Raw genomic sequence first — 17,898 nt, forward strand, 5'->3', positions numbered from 1 at the left:
TTTTTTTTTTTTAAACACACAAGATATTTTCTAATCTTTTTTTTTTTGAAGATTTTATTTATTTATATGACAGACAGAGATCACAAGTAGTCAGAGAGGCAGGCAGAGAGAGAAAGGAGGAAGCAGGCTCCCCGCCGAGCAGAAAGCCTGATGCGGGGCTCGATCCCAGGACCCTGGGATCACAACCTGAGTCAACAGCAGAGGCCTTAACCCACTGAGCCACCCAGGCGCCCCGGAAGAAAGGAATTTAAAGTTTAGAGAAAAGGAGATTAAACCTCACTCATGCTGGCTTAGGACAGCTGTGAAGAATGCCATTAAAATGCTGCCAGAAATAGAGAAAATACTACTGGCCAGGAAGATCTGGGAAGGTCTAAGTTGGTATTTTTAAATGTTATTTTCTGATTATAATCAAAGTAATGTGTTTGGCTGGGAAGCTCTAGTATGCGGGAGATTGCAGGAAATTCCAGCCAACTGGATTTATCGCATACTTGTGCTAAGCTACCTGTTAGGTTTGGAGATAGAAATGTCCCAAAGAAGAGTTTGGTTATTGTGGAGTGTGTTAACTGCAATTGGTATGGTATCATGGCAGGGGCAAAACGTACTTAGAAAAGAAACCAAACTCTAGGCTGGTCTCGAATGCAGTTAGTTGGGCCTTTTGGAAGATCTGGTCCATGGAAAACAGTTCTCTTTGCTTTCATACCTTATTTCCAACTGCCGCTTCACACTTGGGCTCCCCATGTCTGCTGTGGCATCTGCTTTCCTTTCCTCTTGCCCTCCTTTTCCAGGCCTACCCCAATAGCCTCTTCCAGTCTAGACTGGGTGCCTCTGAGTTACTATAGAACCTTTTTTATGGCATTAATCACACCTGTTTCTCACTAAACTAAGGAAGGCCCTAGAGGACAGACTCCGCTTTGTATCACATGAGTTCAAACAGTAGGATGAATAATGACTTTTAGGGCTTAAACATTTACTTAATTCTCTTTGATAGGCTTTTGACTTTCTAGGCCAGAATTTCATCTTCATCTTGTTTTGATAGTAGGCCTTGAGCATCTATACATGTACTGTAATTTACTACCTCCTACCTGTTTGCCTCAAAAGAGAATTAAGGAGTAGGAATCTGCCAAAGTACTTTCCTGAGCTAAGGTAAGTAAAGCATTCATTCATTGACTCAACATATACATAAATTACCATCTTTGTGTCAGACATCATGGACTGCTGAAGAGTAAAAACATAATGGCTAATAATTGAGTATCTAAAATGATACTTTACTAAGTAATGTGCACATTAAGCCATTTAATTCTCTTGACAATTCAGTGAGATCATACTTCATTCCATTTGACAGTTGAGGAAATCAAGGCTTGTAAAGGTCACCACAATAAGCCTGAATGTAAAACTTTTACACCTAAGACCTGTGTAGAGCCAAATGAGGAAAAAGGAGAAATACTTCAGATTTTAGACATATGTAAATTTTGATTGGTTGGAGGCATTTGTTTCCTTTGAAGGCCTTCTCCCCAACATGAAGAAACTTGAAAACTGATTAAATGTATTTAATAGCTAAACATTAAGGGTTGGGGGGGGTGCAGTCTAGAGCCACTAGGGGGAGCTGGGACTCAACGGAAAGTGAAGTACAGTTGAGCTAAGGAAGCAATGCCTTACCTTAACTGGGAGTACATCTCAGAAGGTAATGCCAACCCAGGCAGTACTTACTAGCGAAAGCCCATTCAGGACCAACTGGGTGACTCAAATACAAATACATGGTTTAATACTTTGAATTGCAACTTTTCTATTTGGAGAAAATCAGATGATTTTTCAGATAAGATTGAAGATACACGAAAGAGATGTTCTCAGTCTACCACAATGCCCTTTGGGAGAACATTCTGATGAAAACACTCCTCTTGAAATATTTAAACAAACTTACTGAAAGTGTTCTGTGTAAAAAGAATCACTTGGCATCAAATACAGTAGCTTCCATGGGAAGGGGGGTCTTTTTTTTGGTTAGAGATTATGGGAGGGGGGTGGGGGGCAGAGGGAGAAGGAATCCCTAGGCAGACTCCCTGCTGAGCACGGAGCCATACTAACACCCATCCCAGGACCCCAAGATCATGGATCATGACCTGAGCTGAAACCGAGAGTCAGATGCCCAACTGACTGAGCCATTCAGGTGCCCCTGCCTTTGGCTTTTTTTTAATTTTTAAAGATTTTATTTATTTATTTGACAGAGACATCACAAGTCGGCAGAGAAGCAGGCAGAGAGAGGGGGAAGCAGGCTCCCCGATGAGCAGAGAGCCAGATGCGGGGCTCAATCCCAGGGCCCCGGGATCATGACCTGAGCCGAAGGCAGAGACTTTAACCACCGAGCCACGCAGGCACCACTACCTTTGGCTTTTTAAAATTCAGCTTTGAGTTTTACTATGTATGCATGTAGGTCTAGTGCCTTCCTTTTAAATGTTGTATGGTATTTCTGAGGTAGGGATCACATAATTTTATCAGTTCCCTTTCTGATGATTTCAGTTATTTTCAACTGGTGGTTTATAAACTCAAGTAGCGTTCTTCTATGGGTCGCCTTCTGTGCATGTGCTGAAGTCCTCTAGTTAGATGCTTGTGAGCGCAGCTGCTAGAGTGCAGGCTGGTGTGCCTTTTCAGTTTTACTACGTATTGACAGATTATACTCCAAAGAGCACGCCTATTTGCATTTTCACTAGTGTACAAGAGCCCCATTTTCTTCATCCTTGCCAACACTGTAGTCCAATGCTAATTTTTGCCAAGCTGATTGTTTTAACTTGGGTTTTCCAGATTGCCAGTGAGAGTCGAGGTTGACCGTTTCCCACATAACCATATTTTGCATTTAAAGTGAACTAGGAATTTTACACAGAATACCATTCTCTGAAGTGGTGAATTTTAATATTGTATTAAAAAAATCCAACTTAATTCAAGTACATAGGTTTTATGAATTTATGCATACATCCATATACATATATCAAGATAAAAGTCCAATACAAAAAAATAGTCTTCCTATGGCCAGTGTTCTACAGAAGTAAGACTGCAAACTAATTTAGTCAAATGAGATCACAACACTAAGGCAGGATAAAGCAAAAGCAAATCATGTCCACAGTATGTTACAGAATAGCTTGCATAGCTTATTTATTCTCACTCGTTAATCTCATTTTAGGGTTCTGAAGGACTTTTTCTCAAATTTATACAAGTTAGTGTTGCACTTTTGCCTTTGTGTTCTATAGCAAACCAGCTTTCTAAGTCCTAGTCCTGTTTTACTTTACAACTTTTTAGACTCAATAGCCTGAGCTTTGGGGCTCAAGCTGCTTCCGTTGTAACATTTGATACAATGGCATACAAATACATAGCACATTTCATATCTTCATCTGTATCTCAGGCGGTTTTCCAGGGCTTCCATCCTTTGTGTCATTTCTTCTAGTAAATCTCAAATTAAGGAAGAGGAATCTGAATTGTCTATTTTTATTTACAATCAAATACAATTGGATGTCGCTATGTAAAAATTTGTCCTCAAAGATACAAACCTCTGGTTTTCCCCATTTAGAAAAATTTTTTAACTCTGATTGAAGGTTTATAGTAAGCCATTTAACACATGCTATCAAGACTATGAATCCCTTGGGGCATCTGGGTGACTCTTACCAGTTAAGTGTCTGCCTTTGGCTCAGGTCATGATCCCAGGGTCCTGGGATCATGTTCCACATCAAGCCCAAGCTTGGGTTCCCGGCTCAGTGGGAAGCCTGCTTGTCCCTCTGCCTGCTGTTCTGCCTGGTTGTGTTCTCTCTAATAAAATCTTTTTTTTTTTTTTTTTTAAGATTTATTTATTTATTTGACAGGCAGAGATCACAAGTAGGCAGAGAGAGAGAAAGAGGGAAGCGGGCTCCCCGTGGAGCAGAGAGCCTGATGCGATGCGGGGCTCAATCCCAGGACCCTGGGATCACGACCTGAGCCGAAGGCAGAGGCTGTAACCCACTGAGCTACCGAGGCACCCCAAATAAATAAAATCTTAAAAAAGAAAAAAGACTACAAATCCCCTTCAGGTTAAACACTTCAACATCAAAGCAAAGTAGTTGAGTTACCAAAAAAAAAAAGTTTTTTTTAAATTTTTAAAATATTTTTTTGAGAGAATGTGTGTGAGGGGGAATGGGGCGAGGTGGGGGGAGAGGGAAAGAGATTCCCAAGCAGGCTCCACCCTCAACACAGAGCCTGAGGTGGGGCTCAATCTCACAACCTTCACATCATCATCTGAGTCAAAATCGAGTCAGGCTTAACCAGCTGAGCCATCCCTTTAAAAAATGTTTTTAAATTTTACTCACACCTGTGTTGCTTATAAATTAGTTTGCAGTAACATACCTTTAGGAGCCAGAAGTGACAATTTGGGGAATAATATAGTAAAGAGAATTGGGTTTTAATAAGATGATGTCACGAGAGTAAAGAGATGGGAGAGTTTTCACCCATGATGCCAGATAATGGCCAAAGGGTAGCAGCACTGAAGACTTCTGACCTATGCTCTTTTACAGATAACTTCCTTAGTCTCTCGTGAAGCAGACCCTCTGAAGTGTGGTGGGAAAGGAGAGAGGCGAGGGGCATTAAAACAAGCATTTGTTTTCATGTAAGCTCCTTAATACCCTCCACCAGTCCCCCTGGCAGAATGAGAGCCTGGATTCATCACCTACATTAACCACTGTCAGATTATTTTACTTAGGGGAACAGATTTCCAGCTTTCAGAAAGGGAATCGCTACATCTGTTCCTTATTATATAAACCCATTGGCAAAGAGAGAGTTCAGAATTCAACCTTCTCCCTATAGGCTAGTTGATGCATGCTGAGATAGAAATGAGCCAGCTTTAGTAAGCTTACTGAAATTTTAAGTTCAGAGCAACTGGCCATATAAAAACACTGAATCCTCATTTCTCCATTATCTCAAAGCATTCCTTTTATGTGTAATATTGGTTTAATGAATCATTGAGTCTGCTGTTCCCTTGATAAAATGTTTCATCTTAGAGTGCTGATATAAAAGATCCCAGCTGCCAAACAAACAAACAAAAAACCCCAGTCCTCTAGAAACTACATGCTTACCTACTGTGGCTGGCTGCAGTGTGGCCTGGGGCCGAAAGAAAGGTTTGGAATTTAGATGGGAGTTTGAAACTTCATCATTCTACATTCTTTGCCGAGACTTACCATACCTTTGATGAACATCAGACCTGTACAGACCCTTTTCCTCCCAGCAGAGAGGGAGTTAAATTTTAACTCTGTCTTCTCTTATTTTGTGTACTGACTGGCTGGCCTCAAACGCTGAACCCTAGAATGGCAGAGAGCAACCAAATTCTTGACCCAAGCTTGCCATGAAGCTTGGCTTGCCCTTGATGTTCAAACACCTAGCAGGTTGCTTAAGAAAAAAGCCTTTCTACGAGTTCACTACTCATGGATTTATGGAAATGACTTCATTTAATACATACCGACAGATAGTATCTGTGAAGTTCGGTGAAATTCTTCAAATCACACAGACAAGCACAGTATTAGAAAAGGATATAGCGTTGAGTTAACTTTCTCACTTCTTCATTTGCAAGGTTCTGGAACATGATAAGGTTTTCACATTTGCATTGATCGTGTTTTTCTTCCAAAGGACTTCCTGAGAAAGCACATGGAAAGTGTTCACTCACCTCTGTAACCCACCAGACTTCCCAGATGCATAATAATAGGACTGAATCAGCATAGGGAAGAAACCAAAATGAAAGAAATGTTCAACTTTTTCCACACAGCCAGATCCAGTAAATTTCAGGAGAGGGCTGCATGGATTTCCAACACCGAGAGCTGCCGCTAGTGTGGACTGCAGGGAAGGCTATTCCCATTTCTTTCAGCTAATTTTTCTAGTTCTCATTTTACTTAAGCCCCTCTCTTTCCCCCTTTCCCATTTCCTACTTCCTCCTTTCCTTTCCTCCTTGCAACTGAGTCTGTTGGCAAGCTAAGGGGCTGGTATCGAGCCACTGGAAGCAATACTGTATTTGGAATTACCTGGAGATTTTGTTGAATGGAAAAGTTTTTGTGTGGACTGTGAAACACTGTCTTCTTCAAACAGATATCGATGTTGCACTGCAAAATTAGAACAGGAAAGTAGGTCTCGGATATTTATGGTGCCTGGCTCAGATTCTGTAAAGAGAAAGAAAACTGAAGTCAAACCTGCTTTACATGTTTGTGATTATAACAGCTGTCAGTGGTCAGAGTAAGGTACTTAGTATTCCTAGCTGTGGCACACAGCTCTACTTTGGGACATACTGTGGCCAAAGACTGGCAGTAGAGACATTACCAAATATGGCTTAAAAGTATAGAGTAAATGTTTCCTATCTGATCGAGGAAAAAAAGCCATAGTTGGCATAATTCAAATCTTACTGACTCACTTTTTATGACTTTTGTCTGGGGGAAATCATGGTAGAAGCATCCACCAAAAGTTCTAGAAACACTGCTTTTTAAAATTTACCTGTTGGCTTTTTTTAATTTTACCTGTTGGCTGGTGGATCCTCTTTGGCAGTTCCTCTGCGGGGGAGTCCTGACTTCCATCAGAGTCTTCCAGAGCTGAGGGGGAAAAGATGACCAAAGGGAGTGACAGTCGTCTGCGTGCGTGTGTGTTCCTTAGGAAACGTCCCAGACCAGCTCCCCACCTACCTGCTGTCACCCAGGGTGTTTCAGTTTTATTTGGTAACACCAGTTTCAAAAAGCAATTGGTTTCCAGGGTAATCCAAGACCACACTAGGGACATTCTCTAGTAAGAGAAACCTGGACCCCTTAAGTGCATCTTACTTAAGAATGCCCTCACAAATTCCATGCCTAGAAGTTGGGGTGGGAAAAAAAGTCACGTTGGCCAAGGACTAAAACTGCAGGGGGACCCCCTCTAAGAGGTATTTCAGTTGGAAGGAAACAGCCAAGAGGTGAAATCTCTCCTGGGCATTAAAAAGGCCCTCTCACCCCATCCCCCTCCCTCTTATTGCTTTCCTTCGGAGGAGTGAAACACATCACTTAGCTTAGGATTTGGCTGGTGACCGAACCTGGGGCAGGAGTAGCGAGCCAGGGCAGAGCTGCTCTACCTGTCCTGGCACAGTGAGATCAGCACGGAAAGCTCTGGGACAGAACAAAATGGAGGTTCTAAAGGGCTGGCTTGTGTTCTGTAAACAGAAGAACCACTCCTTGCAGCAAGGTGTTCCTTACATTTGAAAGGATTCCCTTCCCTTTCCAGTCCAATTACAGGCATCTCCTAAAATGGAACCTCAGCTCTGTGCTGTGTATAATGGTTGTGTCTTAGCTCAATGTTTTTTTCTAGAGGGCTTTTGTGGGGATGAACTGTGCTCGTGTGTCAAAAGATTGATCACACTGCCAAGCCCAGAGCAAGCGCTCACGCAGTGTTAGCTGTGAATCAATCCTGTCTTCTCTCTCCTGTTTCCCCCTTTTTGGTATAGTGTTTCCAGACATTACTGGCCCCAAACACCAGGGAGGCACTTTTTTGAGCACTTGGGAGGAACAGGTTGAGAATTGCTCCTCCAAGCGTTCATAGCTGCTCTCCTCGAGGTCAATTACAGTACCTTCACATATGCCCTTCTTTAGTTTTTCACTTATCTCTCCCATCGTGCTGAAATCTTCGGCATAGAAGAGATGTTTGTCCGTGGGCTCAGAGGCAATCTCCTGTAGTTCTTCCTCAATGGCTTTTCCTACCCCGACAGCATACATAGTTATGCCTATGTTGCAGAGCAAATGAAGAAGGTAGTTAGAGCTATGTTCCCAGGGTCTGGAAGTTGCGTGTACCATACCTAAAGCCGGGGTGCATGTTACGTGGTGTGACTTGAGGGGTCCAGGTCAACCCCCCTTTATCTTTCTGCCATTTTTATTTCAGCCCTATGAACAAAAGAAGGGGTTCCAATGAGGGTTCCAATGAGGCACTAGGGGAGGTTGGGAGCTAGACCACCAACCTGTTGCTTGCTCAGCTCTGGGCAAGGTCATTGAACAAATCTTCAACTTCTGCCTGAATTAGCCTTGGGGATAAAGTAGAAAAGAGCAGTATCTTATGGCTTATTAAATGGGAATCTCTTCTGGGAGAATTCCAAGAAGCAGGTCAATTTATGACCTTCTAACCTAGTTTCTACTTCTTAAAGGTACAGGATAGGAACCTTTAATGATGGGGCAGGGGGTGTGCAAGGGAAGCTGCATTCTACCTACTTCTCTTGAAAGGACAAAGCCTTATGAGGAGGTGCTGAGCTGAAAAGGAAAATCTGCAGACCCTTGGAAATCCTCTATGTCAGACAGAAAGAATAACCCAAGTACCAACCTTAGATATCAACAGGGATATGAGATTGCTCCAAAACCTTTTCTAAACAACAGAAATTAGATTCCCTTCCTCCATATAGGCTTCACTTGAAAGCAAAACACAGTAAGAACTTAAATTCTCCTTCATTTTCAACATTTTTTAGCCTTGATATCTTGTTCTGGCTAATTCATTAGGCCGGATTAAAAAAATACACATAAAAGTGCCTCGTTAAGCCAAGGGGCAAGAGTTATGCCTTGTTCTAAGTCTATGTAGGTTCTATCGGCAAGATCAACATATTTGTCCAGGAGCCCAGTGACTTCATGCAAACTTCCTAAAAAGGATAATTACTATTTTAAGATTATATTAGCTATGCATAATTTAATTCACTTGAATTATATTGAATTCATTAATTAAATTCATCAGAGGATGTCACTTCAGATAAATTTTGTTGATTTTAGAACCAAATAAACATCAATATCTCCTACCACCTGCCCTTGGGTGATTGGTGGAAATCTAAATGGGGGAAAGAGGAAAGTAGACCAGTCTCAATGAGGCAAATAAAAGGAGACAATACTGTCTTTGGAGACAAGCTACTTCTCCCAGTACACTTTAAAAATGCAGGCTAGAGGGGTTCATGGGTTTGATATGCGTTCTCAGGCTATTTTTACAGTTCACTCAGAGGATTCAGGACAGGACACTTTTTGGCTACTATTCTATTGGCCTAGAGGAAAAGGTATCAATCCGTGAGGTACACAATAACAGTAAAATGGCCTCCATCACAAAGAGTGTTTGAATGTCAGTGTGAGCCAGCCTTTCTGTGAGGAGGGACGGAGTCCACTAATAAGACTGCTAGTACTTTCTCTCCTTGTTCATTTACTCTCAAGTATTAGTCACACATGGACTATGTGCCAGGCCTGGTCTAGGTACTAGGCCCATAACACCTGAGATGAAGCCCTGGTCTGCATACCTTCTCCCCCCTTACAGCAGTTGCTAAAGTAATGTACCCTCAACAAGTTCTTAAAGAAAGTGGCTTTCAAGCAAACTGCTTCAAGACCTCAAATTTTCTCATTTCCCCCAAGGAATCCAGTCACTTCGCCTTCTTCTAGCTCTACCAACCATCCTAGCTTTGGGGTTTCCTTTTTCTGGGGGGCCACAGCTCCTCTGCCACACTTTGCATCTAGGCACAACTAAAGAAACTTCCCGTCCTCCCCTCCCCCACATCATCCATGAGTCTAGAAAACATCAGAGAACAGGCTTTGCTTTCCTGAGTTAACTGAGTCATGCTCTCTCCCAACATTTTGACTTTCTTTAAAGCTAACTTTTGCCTCCTACAAACACAAGGGTGTTCGCTATCATAAGGTGTGCAGGGTCGCTCCTGTCCACTGGAGGTCCCACACTGGCCAGGAAATGGCCAGAGACCGGTCAGGTGTGGTTGGTGTAGACTACGCGGGGGTCCCATCATGGCCTCTAGGGGGCAGTACAGGAAAGGTGTATCTAAGCTTGACCAGCAGCCTCTCCCAAAGCTCAGGGCATCTCTCACTCACCACCTGGCCACCCAGTGACTCTAAGAACCCTGACCCTGGACTGACCTGCACCACACCTCTACCCCTTATTACCGTTGGCCTGGGCTTTACTGGCCCACTCTGAGACGTCATCCTGAGCCCGTCCATCCGTGAACACGATGGCCACTCTGGGCACCCGTGTGGAGAGAGGTCTGGCCCCTTCCACTTGGGTAAAACTTCTCTCAAACATGTGTTTCAGAGCCAGCCCCGTCATGGAGCCCTTGCCCATGTATTTCATGTGGGCCACGGCTTTCTTCATGTCCTTGGCCGACTTGAAGCTCCTCAGGGTAAACTCTGTGCGGACCTGCGTGGAATACTGGAGCAGCCCCACTCGCGCGGCTTTCGGGGACACCTCCAGAGAATCTATGATGCCGGTGACAAACTGCTTCACAATCTCAAAATTCTCTTCTCCGAGGCTCTTGGATCCATCGATCACAAAGACCAGGTCAATTGGGCCTTCAGTGCATCCTACAGGAAGGAAAGGACAGTCGAGATGGCCAAGTGGTCAAAACGCACTTGGAGTAGGAGACAAGCATGCTTCAGGAGGCAGGACCCCTTTGGAAAGCCCCCTGGGTTCCTCAGATCAGACACAGGATGGACAGAAGGGGCTTGGAGAGTCACAATCCACGGTAATTTTCCCATTTGCCTTCCCGGTGGCTTGTTAAATTTTTTTTTTTTAAGATTTTATTTATTTATTTGACAGACAGAGATCACAAGTAGGCAGAGAGGAAGGCAGAGAGAGAGAGGAGGAAGCAGGCTCCCTACTGAGCAGAGAGCCCCATGCAGGGCTCGATCCCAGGACCCTAGGATCATGACCTGAGCTGAAGGCAGAGGCTTTAACCACTGAGCCACCCAGGTGCCCCATTGTTAAATTGATTGAAAGAATATTCTTCACAAGCAAAATCACAAGACAGAGGTACAAACTGTCAGAGAAACCAGGCCCACACTGTACTCTGGGTCACTGACAGCCAAGTCTGGGAGGGGCTGTGGGTAGAGTACACTGTAGGGTCTGACAGCACAAAAGATTCCTACAACTTCCCTCCAGGAGGGTGACATCCCCCCAGGGCTGGCATTCTGACAGACGGCAGACAAGGAAATTCTTAAATTCTTAAATCCGTCATCTCTTCCTTCCAGCGAAATTTCCTAGTCACTGAGCTGATATTTGTTACTCTGTGTCTTCCTAACAACTACTAATTTATTTGACAAAAACTGGCTTCTTGAGCACCTGCTTCACGCCAGGCAGTGGACACGGCAGGAAGACAATAGGGACTGAGGCAAAATCCCTGACATGCCGTAGCTTCCAGCCCCGCAGAGTCGGTTAGCCCCCCGTACCGCCCACCAGCTGCTACCTGGTTATGTGTCCTTCTCTCTGCTCTGCCAGCTTCTCCTCAGCAAGGGCCATTTCTTTCCCCCCATACCTGGCACACAATAGTTGTTCAGCAAATGCTTGTGGACGGAGTAAGTGAAGGAGGTGGTGCCCTTTGGGTGCCGTACCTGTAAACACCCCACTGACCCATTCAAACTTAGAAATGAATCATCGCTGGGAAATTTTTTTTTTTTAAGATTTCTTAAATGTATTTGTTTGACAGCGAGAGACACAGTGAGTGAGGGAACATAAGTAGGCGGAGCAGGAGAGGGAGAAAAAAACTCTCCAATGAGCAGGGAGCCCAGTGTGGGGCTCCATTCCAGGACCCTGGGATCATGACCTGAGCCAAAGGCAGACACTTAATGACTGAGCCACCCAGGCGCCCCTTCACTGGGAATTCTCTATACGGAAGCTCTTCAGGCAACTTGGACGGCTGACAGGAAAGCCCGCGTGAATACTTAGGCAATCTGGGTGTGGACAGACTTTTTGTTATTTAGGGCTGCATAAAAGAATTTACAGATCCCAGATGAATGATCTCATTTCCAACGGTCTACGGTACGCAATATAACGTTCTCTTTTCTGTATCAAGCAGTTGTCTGATTTTGGAAAATGGAGCACAATAATACAAGCAAGTAAGGACACACAAAAGCAAATGATATGCTAATGCGTGTGTGTGTGTGTTGTTGGGGGTTGAATTCTTCTCTTACCCCATTAAGTGCTTGTTCCTGTTACTCAACTTATTGATTATTAGCAAAAGAGGAAAAAGCCAAGTCTCCTCTTCATTTACATTCACAGCCTGTTCTTGAATCAAAAGAATAAAAATTTAAGACTCGGGCAGCACACACATGACTCTCCAGCAGCCTGCAGAAATACTGGAATAATTTTCCAGCAGTAGGTCTGTTTCCCTCTCTTCCCCCCCACACTCTTTTCTTACAGAACAAAATCAGTCCTTGCAGCCTCTATGCAGAGAGAGAGGCACAAAAGGCTTCCAGGAAAGAAGGATGCTGGAGGGAGTGGAAGAACTTCAGGGCCAGAAGGACCAGACTTCTGCTCCCAGACCAGGAAGAATGATAGCTTCCTTGTGGGCTACTTGTTTGCAGAGGGCTGTCCAACCGTACTTGGGCATTTTCTTTTCGTGGTTAAGTCAAGGAGACTGCAAGTGGGGCTGTGATTTGCCTCCGGAACTTCATTTTCAAAGAGGTCCCCCATTTCAGGGCTGGACAAGACCTTTGAAGGTCATTAGTGCTGCCCTCTTGTTATTTATATCCTTATAACATCCTTACGCAGTAGCCATTCAGCCTGGCCTTGAACACCTCTCCTGATGGAGAGCTCATCACCTCCCCGTTAAAGCCCTGTCTCTGGACATGTCTGCTGCTGCTCGATACAAGAGCTACTGTTTGGCGAGTGGTTGGTAATGTGCCAGCACTGGGCTAAGCACCTGTAAATACACAATCTCCTTTAATCCTCATGAAGATTCTGTGAGGCATTGTTCTCAGATTATAGATGAAGAAACTGATGCTCGGAGAAGGGAAATAATTTGTCCAAGATCACACAGGTAGTATGAACAGGGGTTGAAGTCCAGGTCAGTCTGACCCGAAGTTCATGATCTTAACTAATCACACAGCTTCCCTGAAAGTGTCTTTGTCCTCATGCTGAGCTGCAGTTTCTCCCCACTGTTCTCTCCTTCCCCAGCGCTGTCCTATAAATCACCAATGAGGTGACTGTCACTTTGGTAGTTGAATGGTACCTCGAGTCTTTTTCTACAAAGATCCTCAGTTTCTTCCTTTATTTTTCATTTGACATTGTGCTGAAATTCTTAAATCCTGCTTGTCATTGTCCTTTTTCTTTAAATATTTTTTTCTAAAAAATAATGCATGCACATGGAACAGAATTTAAACATTACAAAAGGATATATGTATGTATGTATGTGTGTGCATGTAAGTATGTGTGTGTATCTATATATTTAGATAATACAAACAGAAGTGGAATTGCCTTTTAAAATTGCCCAACTGCCTTCCTCAAGGCTGTACTGATTCAGACACCTAGTAATAAATGTATTGTCATTACAATACACCTTTGTCAACCTAAGGAATAATCAACCTTTTTGATCTCTGATAATAGGTTTTTAAAAAAGATATCATAGCTTTAATCTCCTAGTAGACATTTTCTCTTTTTTAAAAATGGTTTTGTGGGGGGCGCCTGGGTGGCTCAGTGGATTAAGCCTCTGCCTTCGGCTCAGGTCATGATCCCAGGGTCCTGGGATCGAGCCCTGCATTGGTCTCTCTGCTTAGCAGGGAGCCTGCTTCCCCCCGCTCCCCATCGCCTGCCTCTCTGCCTACTTGTGATCTGTTGTCTGTCAAATAAATAATAAATAAAATCCTTAAAAAAATGGTTTTTGGGATGCCTGGGTGGCTCAGTTAAGCATCTGTCTTTGGCTCAGGTCATGATCCTGGGGTCCTGGGACTGAGTCCCGCATCAGGATCCTTGCTCAGTGGGGAGCCTGCTTCTCCCTCTGCCTGCCGCTCCCCCACTTGTACTCCCTCTCTAGCTGACAGATAAGTAAAATCTTAAAAACATAAAAGTAAAAATGGTTTTTATGTTTCATGTCATGTTTAGAAAGGTCTTCTTTTTTTTTTTAAGATTTTATTTATTTATTTGACAGAGATCACAAGTAGGCAGAGAGGCAGGCAGAGAGAGAGAGAGAGAGAGGGGTGGAAGCAGGCTCCCTGCAGAGCAGAGAGCCCGACGTGGGGCTCGATCCCAGGACCCTGGGATCATGACCCGAACTGAAGGCAGAGGCTTTAACCCACTGAGCCACCCAGGTGCCCCTAGAAAGTTCTTCTCTACTCTGAGATTACAAAATAATTTACTTAAGATTTTTTTTTCTGCTACTTGGGAAGGCATTTTTTTTTTTTAAGTGTTTAAACATAGATCTCTCTTTTCCTAAAATGCAATGCTCAGACTGAATGTAATTCCCCAGAGGACAAATTTTGCCTCTCTCATTCCAGCTATGCTTATTCAGTCTAAGATCACTCCAGCCTTTTGGCACATAATGAACTTACTGTCAACTCAAACAAAGTTTTTCCACAGGTGCCTCAGTTAAGCTCCATGAAGGGAGAAGCAGAGGTGAGGGATTTGTTTCCTGAAAATACTCCAAAGAGCGATTGCTCCCAAGCCAAATTCAAGCAGAAAGCCCAGTTCAGATCACTTACTCTTGCACCGTCTTCCATCCTCAGCTAGAACAAATCCCTCTGAGCATTTGCAGATGTAGGAGTTGCCACTATTAACACAAATGTGTTCGCAGCCGTGGTAGGTCGACTTGCAGATATCCTTCCCTGAGGGAAACACGGGGAGATGAGCAACTCCATCTGTGCAGGGATGAGCCGGACTGAGTGGTCATGTCAGGACAGATCAAGGAATTAATCCATTTTTTAAAAAACCCATCTCTGTTTAAACTTTCTTTTATAATATGCCCCTTTTTTTTTCATTCTAATACTCAGGATGGGGCATGGGAAAGGAGAAACTCCTCTCAGAAAGCCCCAGCCTCCACAAGCCTGAGTGGTGAGATGGATGATTGGGTATTTCTTATTAATTTCTAGAATTATTTGATGTTGCTTTGGGGTTTGATTTTCCCAAGCTACTGATTTTTTTCCCATAGATGTCCCAAACACTCCAGTTTCAATTAACAGACATTTCTCATGTGTGAGGTACTTTGAATGCTTCAGAGTAGTTACAGCCCTCCAATCTTAACAATATGCTGTGAGAAGACGAAAACAGGAATAATTATACCCAGTGTATACATGAAGAAACTCAAAACATGTCACGGAGCCACCTGAGGCCATGCAGGAAGTTGATGGCAGAGCTGAGACACGCGTCTCCCATGTGCCCCTCCCCCATCACATGAAAGCCTACGGCTCTCTTCTGTCATTAGCTCCCTCAAAGGAGAAGCTTCCTATAAAGTTGGGATTGGTAACTACAGATCCCTCTAGAAGTGGAAAGGGTGGCAATTGGTCTAGTAATCAAATTGCAGAGGTTGTGCCTGGTGTACAATAGCTCAATTTACTGAGCAAAAAAATACATTGTGTGGCTAAATGGCACCCATGTGTACACGTGCGTTCACAGAAATAAAATCATGAACATTCCGCTGGGGCAGACACAATGGGCAGAACGGCAGGCATGACCTCCACTGAGGGAATGCTGTAGTGTGACGGTAAAACAGGGCTGTGCAGGCAGATCTGCAGCGTTAGGCCAGGGTCCCGCCAGCATCCTGGAACTCAGTTGTTCAAACAGAACATCTCACTAAAGATAGGAGCCTCTCGTCCTGGTGGAGGAATGAGGACAGTGAGCTCCACTCAAGCCAGCTTTGTTGACATGTGGGAGTCCCAAGTTATCTCAAAGGAGTCTCTGAGGTAATGCCCCAAAATCAACCTGAAAAGCAAATGAACTGATTTTGCCTTAACTAAAAAAGAGCCATCCTGCCCACTAGAGCAGAGTGTCAACAAAAGCAAATACAATTTCAACACCAACACCCCCTGCCCAACGCCCAAATAGGGACTAATAGCTCAGAATCTCCCAGTGGGGAAAAATCCTTGCCCTGGGCTCTTCTAATGCCCACTTCACCAAGCTCATGTGTCCCATCTGTCTCTTTTTTGGGGTGCTGTGATGGTTAATTTTATGTATCACCTTGCCTAGGCTATGGTGCCCACCTCTTTGGTCAAACACCAATCTAGATGCTGCTGTGAAGCTATTTTTTAGATGAGTTAACATTTCAGTCATTAGACTTTGAGTGAAGGAGAGCACACTCCATAGAGCTGGCCTCATCCAACACTTGGAGGCCTTCAGAGCGGAAGACTGAATCCCCCACCACCACCCCAAGGAAGAAGGGATCCTGCTTCCAGAATGCCTTTGGATGAGAACTGCCACATCAGCTCTTCCTGGGTCTCCAGACTGCTGGCCTGCCCTACAGATTTTCTCCCTGTCCATCTGCCCCTATCTCCATGACTATCTCTATAAATAGACACATGCGTGCATGCGTACACACACACACACACACACACACACACACACCCCTATGGGTTCTGTTTCTCCAGGAAACCTAATGCACCTTCTAAGTAAACTCTCAGAATTCTCTCAGACAGACCTACAGAAGCAAACAATAGCAAAAAAGAATAAATAAACCCACAGAAAAATCCCTTAGTCCCTCTCCCACCCTCTACCCTTACTTATAAGGTCTTCCAAGAAGAAAAAGCACTGTAATTATCCTTTGATCCTCATAGTAATTGCTGGCAGAGATTCTAATTCTGTCCAAGATTAGCCAGGCTCTGTGGGAGGCTCTGGGCATCCACACAATGGTTGTGCAAGGGCCAGCAACTAGGAGAAAACGGAGAGACGCAAAGAGCCTGACAACTCGTGACCTTGACTGAGAAAGTCCTGAAGAACTAAGGGTCTCCTGCATGGGTCACTAGCAAACACTCTCAGAGCACCCAAGGCAGGAACTTGTAACAACAGGGGGAAGATTTTAAATACGGAATGAAGTTATCTAAGTGTCCAAGTCCCGCCGATGGACGAAGTCATCTCAACCTGGAGGCAACTTACTTCGGCAACGCTTCCCATCCTCAGCAAGCCTGAATCCTTCCCGGCACTTGCAGAAGTACGACTCATTACTGTTCACACAAATGTGCTCACAGCCATGGTCTACTGCTTGGCAGACGTCCTTCCCTGAGGACAGCAGAGCAAGTCAAATCAATTTCACCAACATAAATTTTCCCCTGGGCTTCCCCTTGGAGGATTCACCCATCTCAGCTGCCAGACCCCACACCCACGGGAGCTCAGTGATCCATGGGAAGAAAGTAAAATTGAGGATGAAGTTCAGTGGGTCTAATTTAGGTAAACTCTTCCAACTTCCTCACTATCATCCCCCCCCCCCATCCCTCACCATCACCACTTCAATATCCCATTAAATGCAATCAATCATTGGCTTTCTGCAGAGGCAGTTTCTGAAAGCAATAGGAAGCATTGTGGGTCTGATGCGGTAACTTTGAAGATTAAACCTCAATTTAGACTGGCATTGAAATCTAATTTTGGTTTTGTCCCTGACCTATAGCTTTGGAGAATCACTTAATCACTTGGACCCATACCTTTCCTGTCTGTGAACTATGAGAGTCATAATTCCAATTACCTATCTTTTCTTGAAACGTGTCAGCACAAGTTGCTCTTTGCAAGTGCTCTGAGAAGCTTGAGGAAAAGATGACTGATAGGGATGAAAATCATTTGCTCAGGGTAACGCACTCCCCTTTGATGAAACAGAGATGCATCTTGGCCCCATCTAAGAGGCTTTGCTTTCTGACACATAAATATGGACTCATCATAAGGTGGGTCTCTACAAGAGATTTGTGCTCCCAGCAACAACACGATAATATTATTAAAGAAAAACAGAGGGTCAGAGAGGTGAAACAACTTGCCCAGCTAATAAAGGGCAGGGCTAGAAGCTGCTAGAATCTTGTTTCTGGCCATAGGGCATAAATGAACAGCTTCAGTTGTACCTCTAGCCATGGCTTTTCTCATCTGTTCATTTATTTGTTTTCTTTTAACAGGCTTTATTTTTTAGAAAAGTTTAAGATTTACAGAAATTGGAGAAGATAGCATAGCGTTCCTATAAACCCCAGACCCAAT

General features: G+C 44.0%; 1 protein-coding gene across 5 annotated transcripts in view; it reads right to left on the bottom strand.

Moving 5' to 3' along the window:
• Positions 1-2,879: 2,879 nt before the first annotated feature.
• MATN2 (matrilin 2) overlaps positions 2,880-17,898 on the bottom strand; it is a 134,900-nt gene continuing 119,881 nt past the window's right edge. For 2 of the 5 annotated variants that reach the window (XM_059165958.1, XM_059165960.1), the window contains 8 exons: positions 16,822-16,944; positions 14,439-14,594; positions 9,915-10,328; positions 7,580-7,732; positions 6,507-6,578; positions 6,021-6,155; positions 5,539-5,637; positions 2,880-3,429 (listed from right to left, as the gene is read on the bottom strand). In XM_059165958.1, coding sequence (XP_059021941.1) covers positions 3,374-3,429; positions 5,539-5,637; positions 6,021-6,155; positions 6,507-6,578; positions 7,580-7,732; positions 9,915-10,328; positions 14,439-14,594; positions 16,822-16,944 — 1,208 coding nt within the window. In that variant the 3' untranslated portion in view covers positions 2,880-3,373. The remainder of the gene's footprint in view (positions 3,430-5,538; positions 5,638-6,020; positions 6,156-6,506; positions 6,579-7,579; positions 7,733-9,914; positions 10,329-14,438; positions 14,595-16,821; positions 16,945-17,898) is intronic. The other 3 variants (XM_059165959.1, XM_059165957.1, XM_059165956.1) reach the window with 3 other exon arrangements.

Source organism: Mustela lutreola, chromosome 3 (genome assembly GCF_030435805.1).
Source record: "Mustela lutreola isolate mMusLut2 chromosome 3, mMusLut2.pri, whole genome shotgun sequence".
NCBI lineage: Eukaryota > Metazoa > Chordata > Mammalia > Carnivora > Mustelidae > Mustela > Mustela lutreola.